Source organism: Ochotona curzoniae, unplaced genomic scaffold (assembly GCF_017591425.1).
Source record: "Ochotona curzoniae isolate NIBS_2020 unplaced genomic scaffold, NIBS_Ocur_1.0 contig_523, whole genome shotgun sequence".
In the NCBI taxonomy this organism is placed as follows: Eukaryota; Metazoa; Chordata; class Mammalia; order Lagomorpha; family Ochotonidae; genus Ochotona; species Ochotona curzoniae.
This window is the reverse complement of record NW_024466459.1, coordinates 8,276,451-8,293,970: the sequence shown is the minus strand read 5'-3', so window position 1 is coordinate 8,293,970 and position 17,520 is coordinate 8,276,451. Positions and strand designations below refer to the sequence as shown.

General features: G+C 59.8%; 2 protein-coding genes across 2 annotated transcripts; one reads left to right on the top strand and one right to left on the bottom strand.

Moving 5' to 3' along the window:
- Window positions 1-5,393: 5,393 nt before the first annotated feature.
- Window positions 5,394-8,305, bottom strand: GPR142 (G protein-coupled receptor 142). Its single transcript, XM_040989412.1, has 3 exons — window positions 8,203-8,305; window positions 7,338-7,496; window positions 5,394-6,366 (listed from the first exon to the last, which is right to left on the bottom strand). Exons 1-3 carry the CDS (start codon window positions 8,282-8,284, stop codon window positions 5,495-5,497), a joined length of 1,113 nt encoding a protein of 370 aa, XP_040845346.1. The 5' UTR covers window positions 8,285-8,305; the 3' UTR covers window positions 5,394-5,494.
- A 4,781-nt stretch (window positions 8,306-13,086) lies between these two features.
- On the top strand, window positions 13,087-16,651 carry BTBD17 (BTB domain containing 17). The gene is made up of 3 exons (XM_040989413.1): window positions 13,087-13,162; window positions 14,362-14,638; window positions 15,577-16,651. Exons 1-3 carry the CDS (start codon window positions 13,087-13,089, stop codon window positions 16,649-16,651), a joined length of 1,428 nt encoding a protein of 475 aa, XP_040845347.1.
- Window positions 16,652-17,520: the final 869 nt, after the last annotated feature.

Genomic DNA, 17,520 nt, shown 5'->3' with positions numbered 1-17,520 from the left:
GGTGGGGAGAGGGGCCTCTGAAATCCTTGTGTCCAGGACTAAGCCCCCATGGGCACCAGCTTATCTACGGAGCAGGGGGCACTAAGCCGTCAGTCCACGTGGTGGTGGTGGAATCCCAGGGCATGGCACCCCCGGAATCACAGTGGATGATGTCATAGTCCAGGCAGAAAGTGGCCTCCTTGTCCTCCCCGCAGGGTCGGGATTGCTCAGCCCTTTCCCCTGGTCTCCTCCAGACCCAGGGCACCCACACAGGTGTGGACCACTCTTTCCTCCACTCACCTGCCTGGCCTGGACCATGCCACTGGCTTCCTGGGGGTCTCCAGGCTCTTGAATCATCTTGAGAGGACTTGAGACAGAGTGGTCTCACGGGAGCTGGCGGCTTCCCCAAAGCAGAAACGCAGCTCCAAGAAGGGGCATACCTGCCCCAGCAGGGCCTTGACTTGTCTCAGCTGCTGTAGCAGGTGGCAAGAGCTCTTCCACTCACCTTCACTGGGCTGCTCTGTGTCCCCAGTCCCCTTCCACATCTCCCATGCCCCTGAGAGAACCCTCACTCGGTTCCCTTCCTGCGGGCCTGAGCGGCTCTCAGAGGCCATGCCCTTCCGCTTAGAGCCACTCCGGCCCCTCCCTCCATCTGCGTAGCCTCCCCTCCTGGCACCAGTGGCTCCCTTGCCTGAGGAGAGTTGGGCTAGTGCCAGGACATCTCAGCAGTGGCCTCCGCCCACCTGCCCTGCCTGCTAAATATACTTCCTGGGGGAGTCCGGGAAGGAACCGCCCAGGCACAATTAACCCTTGGCCCCCAGCAGCTAGGAAGGAGATGGGGCAGGCTGGAGAGGCCCCCAAGCCACGCTCAAGAACCGAGCCAGAAAGATGCCCTCCAGTTCCGCCCACTATGGCACCTCCCATGCCTTGTGGAGTAAGAGGCGCAAGTGTGTCTTCAATCTCCAGGCAGCACCTGAGGAATGAAGGAGGGCCTGCACCTCCTCTCAAGAGAAAGGGAGGGAGGCCTGTCAGGTGGGTCCCATTCCCAGTCTCCTTGAAGAAGTGTGGAGATCTGGGGGGTGGGAAGAAAGGAGGGTAGCACTATGGTATGGCAGGTTAAGCTGCCATCTGTGACCTGGCATCCTGTATTGGAGCGCCAGCTGGAGTCGTGGCTACTCTATGTCCAACCCAGATTCCTGCTAGTAGTGCTCCTGGGAAAGCAGTGGAGCATGATCCAAGGGCTTGGGGCTCTGCACGCACTGACAGGAAAGAGCTCAAACATGCTCCTGGCTTCAGCCCGGCTCAACCTGGGCTGTTGTAGTGAACCAGCTGGTGAAAGAGCTCTCAGCCAGGATATGAACCGGTGCTTATATGGGATCTCGGTGCAGGCGAGGCTCAGCTCCAGCTGTTTTGGCCACCTGGGGAGTGAACCAATGGACAGACACTCTTTCTCTCTGTAAACTTGACTTTCCAATAACAATAAAATAAATATTTAAAATAATAAATAATTAAATACATAAATCTTTAAAAAAAAAAAAAAGATGTATCTTTGGCCCTGGCTCAATTGGCTAATCCCTCACCCCCTGCAAATATTGGGTTCCCATATGGGCACTGGTTCGTGTCCTAGCTGCTCCACTTCCCATCTAGCTCCCTGCTTATGGTCTGGGAAAACAGTGGAGGATGGCTTAAAACCTTGGGACTCTGCACCCACGTGGGAGACCCAAAAGAAGCTCCTGGCTTTGGATCAGCTTAGCTACAAATGGCTGTTGCAGCCACTTGGGTAGTGAACCAGTAGATGGAAAACCTTTCCCTCTTGGTCTCTCCTTCTCTCTGAAAATGTAAAATAAAATTTTCAAAAAAGGTTTGGGGGCAGGCCTCAGACACAGGGATGGGCGTCCTGTGGCGTCCCTGGACACCCTTTGCGCTTTCTTCTTCTGCCCATGAACTCAGCCAGGCTGCCCTGGGCAGGGATGGTAGCTGCAGGCTAGGGCAGGAAGTAAAAAGCAGTGGGTCAAAGGGTTTCTCTTCTGCTTTGTGAGTAGAGGAGGGACTAAGCCGTGGATCTGGGTACCCCCTTCAGGAACAAGGTGACAAGCCAGGCCCCCTTCCCACTCCCGCCCCTGGCTCACCTGCCTAGCCCCTCTCCCTTCATCCCACCGAGTAGAGAGCTGGACGCCTAAGGGGTTGCCAGCGACAGTAGCGACAGGTAATGGCGGGGGTGGAGATGTGAGGGATGGTTCCTGGGGGCAGTGGACTGGGGTGGGCAGGGCAGGAGGAGGGGGCTTGCTGGGCCCTGCCATGAAGGGACGGGGAGATAGGGTGACCAAGTGGCCTTGCACAGGAGCACTCTGAAATCTGCAAGGATGGGGTATCCTGGGTTGGTCCTCTCCAGGGGACGGTTGGCCAGGTTCTGGAGAACAGCAGAATCCCCTCTCTCGGTGTGTTCCCCACTGACTGTGGGTTCCAGAACAGGCAGGTCCTGGTGACAACACTTCATCTCCCTGTATTTGAGAGGCCGGCCCTCGGTGGCTCAGCTAGTCCTGCAGCGCCCCCTGCTGTCGCAGCCAACAGGGAGTTTGCGCAAGGCTCAGCGGAGGCAATCTCCATCTCCTAAGGAGGCCTAGGGAAGCCAAGAAATTTCCAGGACAGATTTCCCCCCTTGCTAAAGAACATCCCAGGGGCACCTGGTAGCATATTTACAGTTTGGTTTAGGGTGGCTTGTTTGTGGGTGGGGAGAAGGAGGGACGTTCCTCCCCTGGGGCAGAATTCCCCAAGCCTCCTTTCTCACTGTCTTCATCGCCCTCTCCTTGGTACAGCCAGGGTTGCCTGTGTCTGTGCCGTTTGGCTCCTGGGGGACCCAGACGCTGGAGCTGAACCTCCAGCCATGGATTTCATCCACCCAACCTGCCCATCAGCTTGCTGCCATGGATCACATTGGGGTTCCAGTGTGTGCCCCCGAGTCCTTGCGTAGATTTAACCCCCAGTTCCCAGACCTGTGTCCATGGCACTTGGAGGCAGGACATTTGGGGGTGATCGGGGCTGATGAGGTAGTCAGGAAGGGGGCCCGCAGGAGGGGATTATGGGGCTGGGGACACCCCAGCTGATGCGCTGTTACACATGTGTGGGGAAGACAGAAGTGAGAACCACTATGAGAGTGCCAGGGCAGGAGACCTGCACGCAATGAGGGCTGCTGCTGGGATGGCAGCAATGAAGGGCTCCCCGATCCCGGGAGGGGGTGCTAGCCACCAACCCAGAACGTCCTGCTGAGAACAGAGCCGGGGCAGCCACCCAACAACCGTGGAGAAAATAAAAACGGGGAGAAGGGTTGGTGCAATGCTTAACCTGCCACTTAGGGCAATGGCCTCATAGTGCTGACTTTAGGTGTTGGTTCCATCCAAGGCTGCCAGCATGGTGAGACGGGCCTGGGATCTTAAGATCCTGGCTGTCAAGGCTGATGTGCTAGGGCCAGACAGCAGCACACCACTCAGGGCACCCCCAAAGATCTGCAGTACTCAGGACCCCAATGGGACTTTGGGTGACAGTGGGCAGACTAGGGGTGGGGTCTCTCGGCACTGCACCTGAGCTGGGGTGCACTGTTTAAGCTGGCCTGTTTTCTCAGCCTGCAGATGGGGTTGTTTGGACATGCCTAGGTTGCCTTGGCATTTGAGTGCAGGTGAGGTGCCGCTCGACAGGCACCCTGAGTCCTGAGGGTGCGTAGTTCCCACCTGGGCCCAGCTCTGCCTGCTCCCTCAGCCTCCCCAACACAGCTGGACATTCCTGGGTGTGCTGGAGCCTGGGGACAGGTAGATGGCCTTTCTGTCTTGCCTCTCTCGCATCAGCCCACCAGCCAGCCAGCTGCAAGAAACCTGGCCCCCTGGTCCCATCGCTGCTGCCATCCACAGAGCTGGGGTTCCTCCTCCCGTCCCTCCCCACTGTTCCATCTTCTGTTCTTCTCCAAGGGTCTCTGTGTGCCTCTTCTGCCCCTGGCTACTTGCACTTGGCCCGGACACCTGTGTGTACCCAGGGTCAACCCCATGCTCTGTTCCATAAGGGGCAACCTGAATCCCACCACATCCCACACCCGTCCCTAAGCAGTAGCAATGGCTCAAGTAGGTGGGTCCCTGCCAGCTACCTAAATGAAGTCCCTGCTGCCACTGAGGACATCTGAGGAGAGAACCAAAGCAGGTGAGGGCTCTGCTATTTCTGGAAAAGTGAGGTGACTGGGAGGTCCTCTCACCAGCAGGGGCCAGGCTATGCCACTCAGTGTGTGTGTGTGTGTGTGTGTGTGTGTGTGTGTGGCGGATTCGGCAACAGCAACAGGCTCTTTATTATTTTCATTATTATTAATTACATTGCATTATGTGAGCAGGCTCTTGATTTTCAGAGCTTTGTGGGCAGAGGAGAGAGGTGAGGGGATTGAGAACCCGAACTGCGCTGTGGGTCATGGGTTGAAGGGTGCCTCCTTCAACCAGACTCGCAGGGTACCTGTGTGGTTGGCTTTTGGGCATGGCTGAAACTCCCTGCTTGGACATCTTGCTCTTGGGGGGAGAAGCTGGGCATTTATTCCGTACCGACTGTGCATCCAGCTCCCATCCTGTTCCTTTGCCTGTATCCTGGTGCTGCGGGAGCAGATGGGGGTGGGGCAGGCAGGCCTCCCATTCAGGGGAAAGGTCAGCTCAGCTTGATGGGGAAGCAGAAAGTGGCCCCTGATCTGCCTGCCTGATGTGTTTACCCAAGGCTGGAGCAGGTGGGAGACCCATCTGCTAATCTCTCCCAGCCGCCTCCCCAGGCCTGCAGCGCGAGGGAAGGGGCCCTGTGGGGGTGGGGAGGCACTGAGTGAACCCCATCATCACCCAGAGACTGGTCCACCTGCTTTAAGGCCACTCCCTGGCTGTGTGCCCTGGGGGCTTCTCTCCCCCCAGTTACTCCACCTTCCATTATTCAGCCCAAAAGCTTGGTTCCCCCAGCCCAGGAAACACATGGAGTCCCTTGGGTGTCATCCTTTTCATATCCTGGCATCACCACTGGAAACCAGGCAGATGATCACCTCAGAGAACCAGCCAGGATCAGGGAACAAGGTACACATCCATCCTTCCACCCACCCATTCTACCCAGCCACTCATCCATCCACACATCCACCAATCCATTTGTCTATCTATCCATCTACTCATACGACCACTCACCCATCCTTCTTCTACCATCCATGCATCAGCCGCCCACTCACTCACCTAGGCATCTTTCAATCATTCATTCATTTGGTCAGAGCTGATCCAGCACTCACCACATGCCTGGTGAAATGCCCCTCACCAAAGAATACCCACAGTAGCTAATACCATTCATCTGTACCTGGCAGAACATTTTCCTTCTCCAGGAAGTTGGAATTGCTGGGAAACAAATGTGTGTGTGGGCCAAGTTGTCCTCTCTACCTGAAGAACCAAAGGATGAGCCTCCCCTGCACCCCAAGATTGCAAAGCAGGGTGTAGATGGGACCCTAAGATCCCCGGTTGGGTCTCCTCTACAGTTCTGCCCCTTTGGGGAGCTCTGGAGGCCTCAGCACAGGTTCCACCCCCACGCCCTCTGGCTGCGACCCCAGGGTGCAAAGCAGATAGGCGTCCTGGATGACCTGCTGCACGGTGGTCCGGAAAGTCTTGCTGACAAAGCAGTAGAGGCCAAAGTTAACTGCGGTGTTGAGCATAGCTGTCATGTTGGCCACGTCCAGGGCCAGGTGGACCCTCCAGTCCCGGTGGACCGGGGCCACGTACAGATGATAGAGCATGACGATGATGCGGGGAGCCCAGAGGAGGGCGAAGAGCGAGGTGACGCCCAGGAGGATGGCCGTGCTTTTGCCCGTCCGGGGCTGCAGCCCATTCTGGCCTCTCCTGCGTAGCTGGCAGATGATGACTGAGTTGGTGACCAGGAACACGCTACAGGGGATGAAGTAGACGGTGAGGCAGTGAGCCCACTTGAGGATCTCATCCAGCGTGCTGGGCGGCTCTGTGTCTTTCCACACGTCCAGCCACCAGTAGAAGGGGATGCCAGTCAGCAGGGCAGCACTGAAGACAGTGGCGATGGCCCGGCGGGTGCGGCCTGGGGAGGCGTTGGCACGGTGGTGCAGCGGGCGGCACAGGGCATTGTAGCGGTCAAGCGTGAGCAGGACGGCAATCCAGACTGAAGCGTGGTTGGCAGCGAACTCCAGGATGTTGGCCGTTCGCACCACTGCCCGCGGCACCTGGCGGGCCAGGACGGCCCCCTGCAGCAGGAATCCCATGAACACGATGACCACCTGCGTGATGACGTCTGAGGCTGTGAGCGCCAGCAGGTAGTAGTAGGAGGGCTTCCTGGTCCTGGTGACGAGGCGGGCCAGGGCCACCGTGGTGAGCAGGTTGACTGACAGGGCCAGACAGGGAGGACAGGGGTTGGAGGTGTTAGGAAGGATGCTTGCGTCATTGGCTGTGCCCGCCCGCGTGCACTGGAGTTGGTGCTGCCCTCTCCGGCCCTCTTTCCAGATCCTTCTTTCTTTTTTTTTTTTTTTAATATTTAGAAAAAAAAATTAATTTGTTTGAAAGACAGAGTTAACACACAGAGAGGGACAGGCTCCCCAAATAGCTTCAACAGCTAGAGCTGAGCCAGTCTGAAGCCAGGAGCCAGGAGTTTCTTCCAGGTCTCTCATGTGTGTACAGGGGGCCAAAAGACTTGGGTCATCCTGTGCTGCTTTCCCAGGCCATAAGCAGGGAGTTGGATGGCAAGTGGAGCAGTTGGGGCACAAGCTGGGGCACAACTGATGCTCAAATGAGATTCTGTTACTTGGGGGTGGTGGATTATTGAGACACCACACCAGTCCATTTCAGGACCGTCTTCACCCTCAGTTTGCTAAGAAGCCACAGCAGGCTAGCCCACCATGTCCACCCCACCCTGCTGGCACTGACTTGCCCATTACACACAGATTAGCTCGGCAGCAGCATCCTTGGAAGCCCCCTAGGCTGGGACATCCCTCCCCGGGCCCCTCTCAGGTGTCTTACGATCTCCACCTTGGCCACAGAGAGGGACTTACCGGTCTGGGGATAATCCGCAGGACTAAGAATGCCTTTCCTGTCCTGTCTCTGAGGGTGGTGGGCAGCACAGGGCCTCGGCACCCCGCTGTACCCCAGCAGAGGACTCACTGCTGACAGGGCAAGGGCCATCTGCTCTGACACCATCTTGTTCTCTCTCACCCACCTCTATGCTTTGCTCCCTGGTGCCATCCCGCAAACACCAGAGGCGACCTGCCCTGGAGGGGTCTGTGACCCTGGGGCACCCCTTGAAGGAGGACCCTGACTTCTGGCCGAGTCCAAGACCCCAGACTCTGGCTCCCCACTCACCAGGCAGCCCCAGGCCCAGCAGAACACTGTAGTAGATGACAGCGACGACGCCAGCCACACACGGGGACTTCTCCGGGGTCTCCGGCCACGGCCCTTCCAAGTCCTGGCCCAGCCAACTGCCGTTGGGGGTGGGAAGTGGGGTCGCCAGTGGTGGGCCAGCTGGAGAGGGCCGAAGGACAGGGTTAGAGGGTTTTGTTTCTTTTTACCCCGGCCTGGGGAGTTGCTACTTCTCCCCCACAGGCTGACCCGGCCAATGGCCGTGTCTCGTGCCGAGACCACTCTCAGCCCAGCCCACCTGCTTGGTGGTCTAGCTCCTGCTGTGGTGGGGAGAAGTCCCTGGCAGGCAGGGTGTGTGTGCTGTAGCCTGTGTCCTGAGCACACAGCTGCCCTGGACCGGCCCCCATCAGCACAGGCTGCACATCCAGGATCAGAAGGGACCTGTGGAAATGTGAGGCCGGCAGCCCCTGGGCCCAGGGGTCTGGAGCGGGTTTCAAGCCACCGAGTTTGTCCCCGGCATCTTGGGCCTCTGACTCACCGCTGCGATTCAGCCCCAGGTGGGTGCCTGCTCTCTGGGTTACAGAGCTTCCCTTTCACAGGGCAGCACTGCCCAGGCTGGCTGGGGTGGCCCTGACTTTCTGAAGGGGACCATCCCCAGACACCTTTCCATCGGCTCAGCCCCTGCTCCCCTCCAACACACCTCACATCTGTTTCTCCAGGTTTTAGCTTTCAGCTTAGGATTTCCTGCTTCACCTGGGGCCCTTTCTCCCCACCAGCTTCTGTCTCCCCACCCACCTCTCAACCCCTGTGGCTCCCTGCCCTTCCATCTCACGTGCCCTCCCCACCACCCTCCACCAGGATGCTTTACCTGTCCCAGGTCCCTCAAGCCCCATGCTCCCGGGTCCTAAGTCCCAGGTCACCTGGGGATCCCCGCAGCTGCTTTTCAGCATCACCGGCTGCACTCCTGCCCCTGGCTCTCCCGGCAGTGTTTGTCCTACGGTTCCTCTGGAGGTGGAGGAGGCACTGAGCCTGTGAGCTCACAGCCTGGGTGGTGAGGAGGAGGGAGGAGGAGGAAGGAAAGGGTGGGGCGCAGGCCCAGGGGACTCAGCCTCCAATGAGGCCCCTGGAGCGAACCAGGATCCTTTGGGGGCAGGGGAAAGGAGAGGCTGGAGGGCGGGGGGTGCTTAGCGAGGGAAAAGGGGGTGTCTGAGGGGCTGCTGCCTGCTTTGGGGTGTTCTGTGCACCCTGGGAGAGGCAGAAGGATCTTGGCTGCTCACTGTCGATCTGAGAGCCACCTGCTGTCGGGAAGAGAAAGTACTTCTGCTGGGGAGTGGCTAGGCTGGGGCAGGGGCAGTGGGGCAGGAGATGGGACTAGGCTGCTGGCCAGAATGAGGGCTGACCACCATGGTCTAGGGTGGTGGTCACCCCAGGAACAGCCTGCTCAGGCTGCCAGCAAGCCAGGCAACCGAGGCTGGGAGCCCCCACAAGCTGTTGTTTGCCTGGTCCTGGTGAAATGAACCATCCCTCAAGAAAATCTGTCCATGACAAATAAACACCAGCCGGTGCTGGCAGGCACGCTGAAGAGGCAGGGTCTGTGTCCAGCTGATTCCTCCTGCCTAGGGAACAGTGGCCAGGGCTGCCCCCTGTGGGCACCAGAACATGGGTTGACTACCTTGGAATAGGAGCTGAAGCCCAGCCGGGACCCCTGCCCTTGGCTCACCCCCTGAGAATGTGGGCTCCCAGGACCAGGGGCTCCAGCCACCTGCTCCCAATCCCCACCCCACCCTAGTATGCTCAGCTGGAGCCGTACTGCCCCCTAGTGGCCACAGCACATCCCTACAAGTCCATGAGAGTCCTGTGGGTTTTGCATCAGGCTCTTTGTGTGGCATTCACTGCCCCAGGGCACGTCCCCCGGTGGAGGGTAGAGGGCTGGGACTTGAACTCAGACAACTGCCCAAGCATCCACCTGTGTGTGCTGTGAGACTGGCAGAATAGGGGTCACAGCATCCCCAGGGAGTTTAAAAGACTGGCCTGATATGGGGCACCACTTAATCCTGTACTCTTCCAGGGATGAGCATTCCATGGGGGTCCTTTCTTTTTTTTAAAAAAATTTAGTTTTATTTTTATTGGAAAGGCGGATATACAGAGAGGAGAGACAGGAAGATCTTTCGTCCAATGATTCACTCCCCAAGTGAGCACAACGGCCGATGCTATGCCGATCCGGAGCCAGGAGCCTCTTCCGGGTCTCCCACGCGGGTGCAGGGTTCCAAAGCTTTGGGCCATCCTCCACTGCTTTCCCGGGCCACAGGCAGGGAGCTGGATGGGAAGCGGGGCCGCCGGGATTAGAACCGGCGCCCATATGGGATCCCAGGCGTGCAAGGCGAGGACCTTAACCACTGTGCCATTGCACCGTGCCCTCCATGGGGGTCCTTAAATGTTTTTCAGGCAGAACATGATGCGACTCATACAAAATGAAGAAGCCTCTGGGGTTAGCGGCAGGAGAGGGCCAGGGATGAGAGATTGCCAGGGTGGAGGAGAGGGCCCAGATTTACCAAAGGACCCCAGCTATGCCCTTCCACCAGCGATGCTGTCCCACAGGAATGGGCAATTCTGTGGGACTGCATCCTAAACCACAGTCTGCAAGGCTCCACAGCTAAACAGATGCTCAGCTCTGCCAGGGCAGTGGGCGGGACAGTGGTGGCAGGGACGGGGCACTCAGTCATCAGCCGGTGCAGAGGCAGCCTGATCACCAGTGAGAGACCCCCTGCCTTAGGAGAGGAGGTGGGTGGGGGAAGTCTTCCCTGTGCAGTGTCCCGTCAGTGGCTGGAGTAAACCAAGGCAGGAGGGACTCTTGCCCAGTGCAGCGGACGCCTCCGAGCCAGCCTGGTGAAGAGCCATGGGACATGTGGACAGGTGGCAATGCACCTGACCTTGGCCTCCTCTGAGGTCTCCAGCAGCAGGCAGATACCCAGGAGCCACACCAGGCTGGAGCTCCAGGGCGGCTGCCCACTGTGTGTCCCTGCACGCTATCCTCAGGGCCACCCCTGACTCTGGGTCCTTCCTTCAATATGATGGGATATGGGCGACGCCAAGGATCAGAGTAGAAGCTCGCTTTCCCCTCTCTTCTAGAACCTTCTCAGTCAGGGCAAGGCCGAGGTAAGCTCGGTCTCCGTGGAGGAGGCAGCTGGTGGCTCAGGCGGGGAGGGGTTATCCATAGCTGGGAGAACAGCCTGCCTGGGGTGGGGTGGGGGGCTGAGCAGGAGAGGCAATGCAGCACCAAGCAGGGCTGCCTGGCCTGATAGCGGCTTAGGAGCTCTCTGAAGACACCTTTGCATGTCTCTTTCATATGATCCCCCACAACACGCACACATCCTTGTCCACACGGCCTGGATCCTAATTCACCATCCCCTGTATCCCCGATCTGAGCACCCAAATCCAGGGCAGGGGCCGTTACAGGGGGAAGGAACTCTGGGAGGTCGAGGCAGGCCTGGGGCCAGCCTGGGGCCCAGTCATCTCAATCTCTTCCCCCGGCCCCAAGTGTCCAGGAGTTTCCAATGGCCTTTATGACACCTAACAGGATCATGACAACCACAGCTTCCCCGAAAAGATGGCCTGGGGCTGCAGGAAGGAGAGCGAAGCAGGACTGTAAGCTAATGGAGCCCTGGCCGTTGACCCTCAGTAAGTCCCAGAGGTTACACCCGCTGGCACCTGCTGCAGGAAACCACGCCCTCTCCCCCGTCCCCAGCTCCTCTCCTGAGCTCATCAGATTTGCTCTTCAATAACTCCGGTGAGGACCCTGTTTCCTTTCTCCTTCCTCTCACATACACCTGTGTGTGCCATGCATGTACAAACACACCACACGTGACAGCAACCCTGCGACTAAGAAAAGAGAATGAGGAATGGCCCCACCTGCAAAGCCAGCCTCTGGGTCATTCAGGCTGGGTTTGGGGAAGCAGGAGGCTGGGCCTCTCAGAGATGGGGAGTCTGAGAGGACCCTCTCGCACCTTGATGGTGTCCTGCGGCCACCCAGCTCCCTTCACACACAGAGGCCCGCCACTAACTGTAGCAGCGAGGTTTGAACTTGGAGAACACACAGGAAGAAGCTTCTGGAAATAACTAGAAAGTACAGACACCCAGCTCCACCCTGAAGAACCAAGCCTCCTGGGAGAAGCATGGGGTGTGCCAGGCAGATGTTTGCAGATTCACAAGGAGGCATGCTTTTTTTTTTTTTCAGAATAGTGGGTTCCATTGGTGCCATTCCTCTCTGCAAGCATGGTGGATGGGAGCCCGGGAGGCCCCAGCTGCCTGATCACCCAGGCTATGATTTGTTGGGTTGAGCCAGGACGTGGTGCTGCCTCCTGGGAAGGACAGGCGGGCAACCAGTGGGCAAGTGCTGGTGGATCTGGATGCAAGGGTCAGGCATACAAGACCGGGCAGCCGCGAGGGCTTTCTGCTGGGCTGGGCAGCTCCAACTCTGCCAGCCCGGATGAGGCAGGTGCCAGACTCAATTCTGGCTCTCTCCGAGGCTCCAGAGGGGGGCGAGCATGAGCCGAGGGCAGAAATCAATGCATCGAGCGGGGCGTAGGGCCCTGGGATCCGGACAGTGAGGGTGGGGATGCACCTGCCAGCCCCAGGCCAGACCCTGCCTCAGCCCCTCCCCTCCACACACAGGGACCCCTTCCCACTGGCTTGATTCTCATTGTAGAAATGTGCTCCAGCAGCTCAGCCTGTGATCCATGTGGTTCTGGTTTCCCTGGACTCCAGAGAGGGAGGGTACCGTGTGTGTGTGTGTGTGTGTGTGTGTGTGTGTGTGTCTCGCTGGAACTTGGAGAAGAGAAAAACAGCCAAGTAGAACCTTCTCAGGAGATGGCCCCCTGAGACCGGAGTCCACGGAAGGGGGCGGATTCAAGGGGGAAAGTGGTGGGGCAGAGGTGGCCACTGAGGCCCAGCTGGATTGAGGGCAGCCGTCCCCCACTAAGCCGTGCATCCAGGCTGGTGTTTCTGCTACATGCCCAGTCCAGCCTGGTTCCCTATAATTCTAGGGGAACAGGTTATGGCCAGACAGCCCTTGCAGCTCAGCTCAAGGCCAGAACACTCTCCCCAGTACAGGCTGGCGGCCGCCTTCAACCAAAAGCATGAATATCAGGTTCATGCAGGGGGTCCCTCTTTAGACACCCTGTTGCCCTCCCCGGAGAGCTAGCTAGCTAATCCACCCCAACACAGCAGTGGGGGAGGGGTGGGAGGCAAAGCCAGCTCTTCCCCCGCTGGTCCAAGCCCTTGATTTGCGGCCGGTTTACCATGGCGCCCAGACTGGAGCCTGCCAAGTGTGCTGTGTGCCAGAGCAGAGGCTGGGCCTGGGGCTTGGAGGGGTACAGGAGCGGGGGCTGGGAACTCCAAGGCCTGTGTTGGCCTGTGGTCCTGCAGCCCCTTGTGGGTCCTTCCCCAGAGAGGCCGCCGGGCTAGGGCTGCTGGGTTGGGGGAGGAGGGTGCCGGATGTGTCCTGCTAGGGGCCCGTGGAACACAATAGACCCTGGGGCTGCCACTCTCTGGCTTAAGTGGTTGCCTGGGCAACAGTTGGGGCCAGTTTCCACCAATCCATAACAGAGGCTGGGTGGGGGGAGGGAGGCCCGCAGGAAAGGGGTGCCGGCCCCTTGTGCTGGATCCTATATAAGGGGAGGGATGTGAGAGCTGAGTGGCCTCAGTGACACCGTCTCTCCAGTGCACTTGGGGACACAGTGCACGGACATTCAGAATGGGTTCCTGCAAGCCGGGGTCCTGGGGCAGCTTCTGGGCCATCCTGACCTTGGTAGGCCTGGTCACTAGGGCAGGTGAGTGAGCGGCAGGAGGGTTGGGGGTGCAGGGCAGGAGCGGCCAAGGCCAACCGGGAGGGGGCAGTATCCAGCGGGCCCAGGAAAGCCCAGAGTAGATTACACAGCAGCCTTGTGGCTACTGGAAGGAGGGGAGGAGTGGCTGGGCAGGCAGGCGGGCAGGCAAGCAGGCAGGGGTGTTAAAGACAAAGAGACCCTCTTTGTCCTTTGTCCCGGAGAGGAGTGGGGATGCCATCAGCATTCAGGTCCTTCCAAGTGACAGCTGGGAGAGGCGGGGCTTGGAAGTTCACTAGCTCTTCCTATCTCCTTCCGTCTCCCTCCCTCATGGCACAGCCACCCTGCTCTCCATGAGGGTGCATATGCCATGGGCCTGTGTGCAGGGTGGGCTGAAGACAGTGGGGAGTGCAGTGGGCTGGTGCCCATCTGCTACTGCCAGACCCCCTCCTTGCCACCCCGTGTGGCCCCTCACGCCGCTGGCAGCCATTTCTGTGACTCTGTACCCATCCCCCTCTGACCCACATGGCAGCCCTGGAGTGGCCTAGGCGACAGCCTGGAAGGCGGTACTGTCCTCAGCACCCAGAGGGTCCTTCCCTTGCACCTGTTCACCCTTGGGGTTTCTTCTGGGGAGTGGGGCAGGGCTGAGCCTGGCAAATGGCTTCATTTTCATGCCCTTGTCCTTCCCACTCACCATCCTGTCTCCCAGCCCCTCTTCCTGCACCCAACCTGTCAAGTCCATCTGTCCTCAGCCACCACACTTCCTCGCTGGCCTGTGTGTGCTTGGTACCTGCTCACTGTGTGGAGTTATGCTTTCCTGCCAGTTCCATTCCAAGCCCTGAGGGGGCATTCCCAACATGCAGCAGGTGCTCAGGGAATGTGGGATAGCAAACGCTCAGGCAGACAATTCTTCGGCAGTTGAGAGGGGTGGGGACCATGAATTTCCCCCTAATCCCACCTGGGATCACGGAGACCACACAGGCTCAACACCTCTCCCTGCCTGGTATCTAGGCTTGTGTCCACCTGCTAGGGCGTGCACTGGCATGAGGAGACACCTGTCTCCATGCATCTCATGGGCACAGCCAGGTGTGCACATGGCCATCCTGGGCCCTTTGGCGCCCCAGTTTCCAGCCATATCCCTCCACCAAGGCCCCGCCCCTGCCCCAACGCCTTCTCAGGCTGCTCCGTGTTCCTTCCTGGGACAGCCCAGAGATCCGACGTCGGCGGGGAGGCAGCGGGCACCTCCATCAACCACTCGCAGGTGCTCCTCCAACGCCTGCAGGAACTGCTACGGCATGGCAACGCCAGCGATGTGGTGCTGCGGGTGCAGGCGGCTGGGAGCGATGAGGTCCGTGTCTTCCACACCCACCGCCTGCTGCTGGGGCTGCACAGCGAGTTCTTCCGGGGGCTGCTGAGTAACCAGAGCGAGGTGGAGCTGCAGGAGAGCCGTGAATGTGCCGCTGTCTTCGACAAGTTCATCAGGTGGGGCGGCTCTTCCACCTACCCACCGTCTCCAGTTCTCTCCCTGCAACTGCTGTGGGCTGTTTGAACATCAGTTCCCGCCCTTGGCAGGTCGGCTCCGAGCTCGGTGGCCGAGCTTTTCCATGTGCAGCTTCAGGTCCAGGAGCGGGACCAGCAATCATTGTTTTATTTTCAAGTCTCCATGTGGTTATGTTGTCTGGCCAAGCTTGGAGCCACAGGACGAGGGAGCTGCAAACGTCAGCTGTTTCCCCCCTCTTGCCTGCTGCCTCACCAGTGCACCCAGCCCAAGGGCGCCGTCCACCCTGTAGTCTGAGATAGTTAAGCCTGTTGCCATGACTCCAGCTGCAGAATCCCTGACATCCCCGACCCCCAGAGTGCCAGGCAGCAACCCGAGAACAAAGTGGGGCATCCAGTGGTAGCCGGAAGGGTGAGAGGGCAGCTGTCCACCCATGAGTTGGGGGGTGAGAGAGGCAGGGACTGTGAGGGGGGACAGACAGTAACCCAGCTGGTGGGCAGCACCTGCCTTCTGCTGATGGCCACCATGCCCCTGAAGGTGGGAGCACCTCCCCTGCCCTGGCAGGCTTAGTGGGCCCAGGGCCACTAAGGACCCTGCCAGTCTCATGGCTGGACTTGAGCCCATACTGTAGGGAGCCACCAGCGCTGGCTTTGCTCTGAGCCCAGAGCTGTGTACCTTTAGAGGCTCAATAATCACAGGCCCCTCACCTGTGAGAACCAGAAGCTGTGGCCAAGTAGGAGATCCCTGGGCCGGGGGTTCTTTAGGGGGAGAAAGGGGAAACAGGAAATGTCTGGAGACCATTCTGCTCCACTCGTGTCAATGGCCCCTGGGACTCTCCATCCAAGACCTGGGCCTCTCGCATGACTGGAAGTGCCTGGGGTGGCCAGGCCTAACTCACCCCACCTCTCTGCCTCCCCCGCAGGTACCTCTACTGCGGAGAGCTGACCTTGCTTCTGTCCCAAGCCATTCCCCTGCACCGGCTGGCCACCAAGTACGGTGTGGCCACCCTGCAGCGGGGCGTGGCCGACTACATGCGCGCGCACCTGGCGGGTGGCGTGGGCCCGGCCGTGGGCTGGTACCACTACGCGGTGAGCACCGGGGACGAAGCCCTGCGCCAGAGCTGCTTGCAGTTTCTGGCGTGGAACCTGTCGGCCGTGGTGGCGAGCACTGAGTGGGGCGCCGTGAGTCCCGAGCTGCTGGCGCAATTGCTGCAACGCTCGGACCTGGTGCTCCAGGACGAGCTGGAGCTATTCCACGCGCTGGAGGCATGGCTGGGCAGAGCGCGGCCGCCCCAGGCCGTGGCTGAGCGGGCGCTGCGCGCCATCCGCTACCCAATGATCCCGCCCGCGCAGCTCTTCCAGTTGCAGACACGCTCGCCAGCGCTGGCGCGACACGGCCCCGCAGTGGCCGACCTGCTGCTACAGGCCTATCAGTTCCACGCCGCCTCACCGCTGCACTACGCCAAATTCTTCGACGTCAACGGCAGCGCCTTCCTACCGCGTAACTACCTCGCGCCCGCCTGGGGCGCCCCGTGGGTCATCAACAACCCAGCCCGCGACGACCGCAGCACCAGCTTCCAGACACAGCTGGGCCCCAGTGGTCACGATGCTGGCCGCCGCGTCACGTGGAACGTGCTCTTCTCCCCGCGCTGGTTGCCCGTCAGCCTGCGGCCCGTCTACGCCGACGCCGCGGGCACGGCGCTGCCCGCTGCACGCCCGGAGGATGGCCGGCCGCGCCTCGTGGTCACGCCAGCCAGCAGCGGCGGGGACGCAGCTGGGGTGAGCTTCCAGAAGACTGTGCTGGTGGGGGCGCGCCAGCACGGCCGTCTGCTGGTGCGTCACTCCTACAGCTTCCACCAGAGCAGCGAGGAGTCCGGGGACTTCCTGGCGCACGCCGACCTGCAGCGGCGCAACTCCGAGTTCCTGGTGGAGAACGCGCTGCACCTGCACCTCATTGTCAAGCCGGTCTATCACACACTCATCCGGACCCCCAAGTAGCCTCTGCAGGGGGGAGGGCGGGGAGGAATCAAGGCCTGGCCCAGGTGGCGTCGGGTGCGGAGGTGACCACGAGCCACCTCGGAATGGCCAGGTGCTGGCGCGTTGGAGTGGGGTGGAGGCGGTGTGAGTCGGGAGGGAGAGACCAGACCCATTTTGCTGCTGACTTGAAGGCCCTGCCCTTGGTGCTGAATAAATCCATGCTCAGAGAGCAGAGGGGATGTTGGAACCACCTGGGGGAGGGCCAGGACATGGAGCAGGGCAAGTAGGGACAGCCAAATGGGTAGGGCAGCTGTCGGGCCTGGGCACCCAAGTGGCCGCTGGCTGGAATTTTCTCCCTTTGACGCTTGGGGCTTACAGGTGCCATTCCCAGCTTCCCACTTCTGGGGTCAGCCGGCCCACCGGCCCACCGTGATGAGGTCCCCTGGGGTTTGTAGGTGGATCGCTGGGCAGCCAGCCAGGAGAAGGTGAGGGATGGGGAGGGAGCTGGTTGCAGCTGTGTTGGTCACAGGTCAGCCCTCTCATTCCATACAAGGTCTCGCCTCCAATGAGATTTTATTGTTAAAAAGGAAGGGGGTATAAAAAGTCACTGTCAAGTAGCAAAAGCAGGTGCCCTCCCCATCCTGACCCCTGCCCTGTTCACCCAGGATAGCCTTGCTTCCAAGCGTGGGCCCTGGGAGCCTTGCTCACTGACGCCAACTCTGCCCTCCCGGCTGAACCCGGCCATGTGTCTGGGAAGGGTTTGGCAACAGCGTCCCCCTGGAGCGGGCAGGCCACGCCCCCAGGGCTCCCTCCCACCCATCCCTGGTGGCACTGAATACATGGAAGTGGGTGAGGCCGGACAGACGCCTTGCAATTCCTGGGCCTCGAGA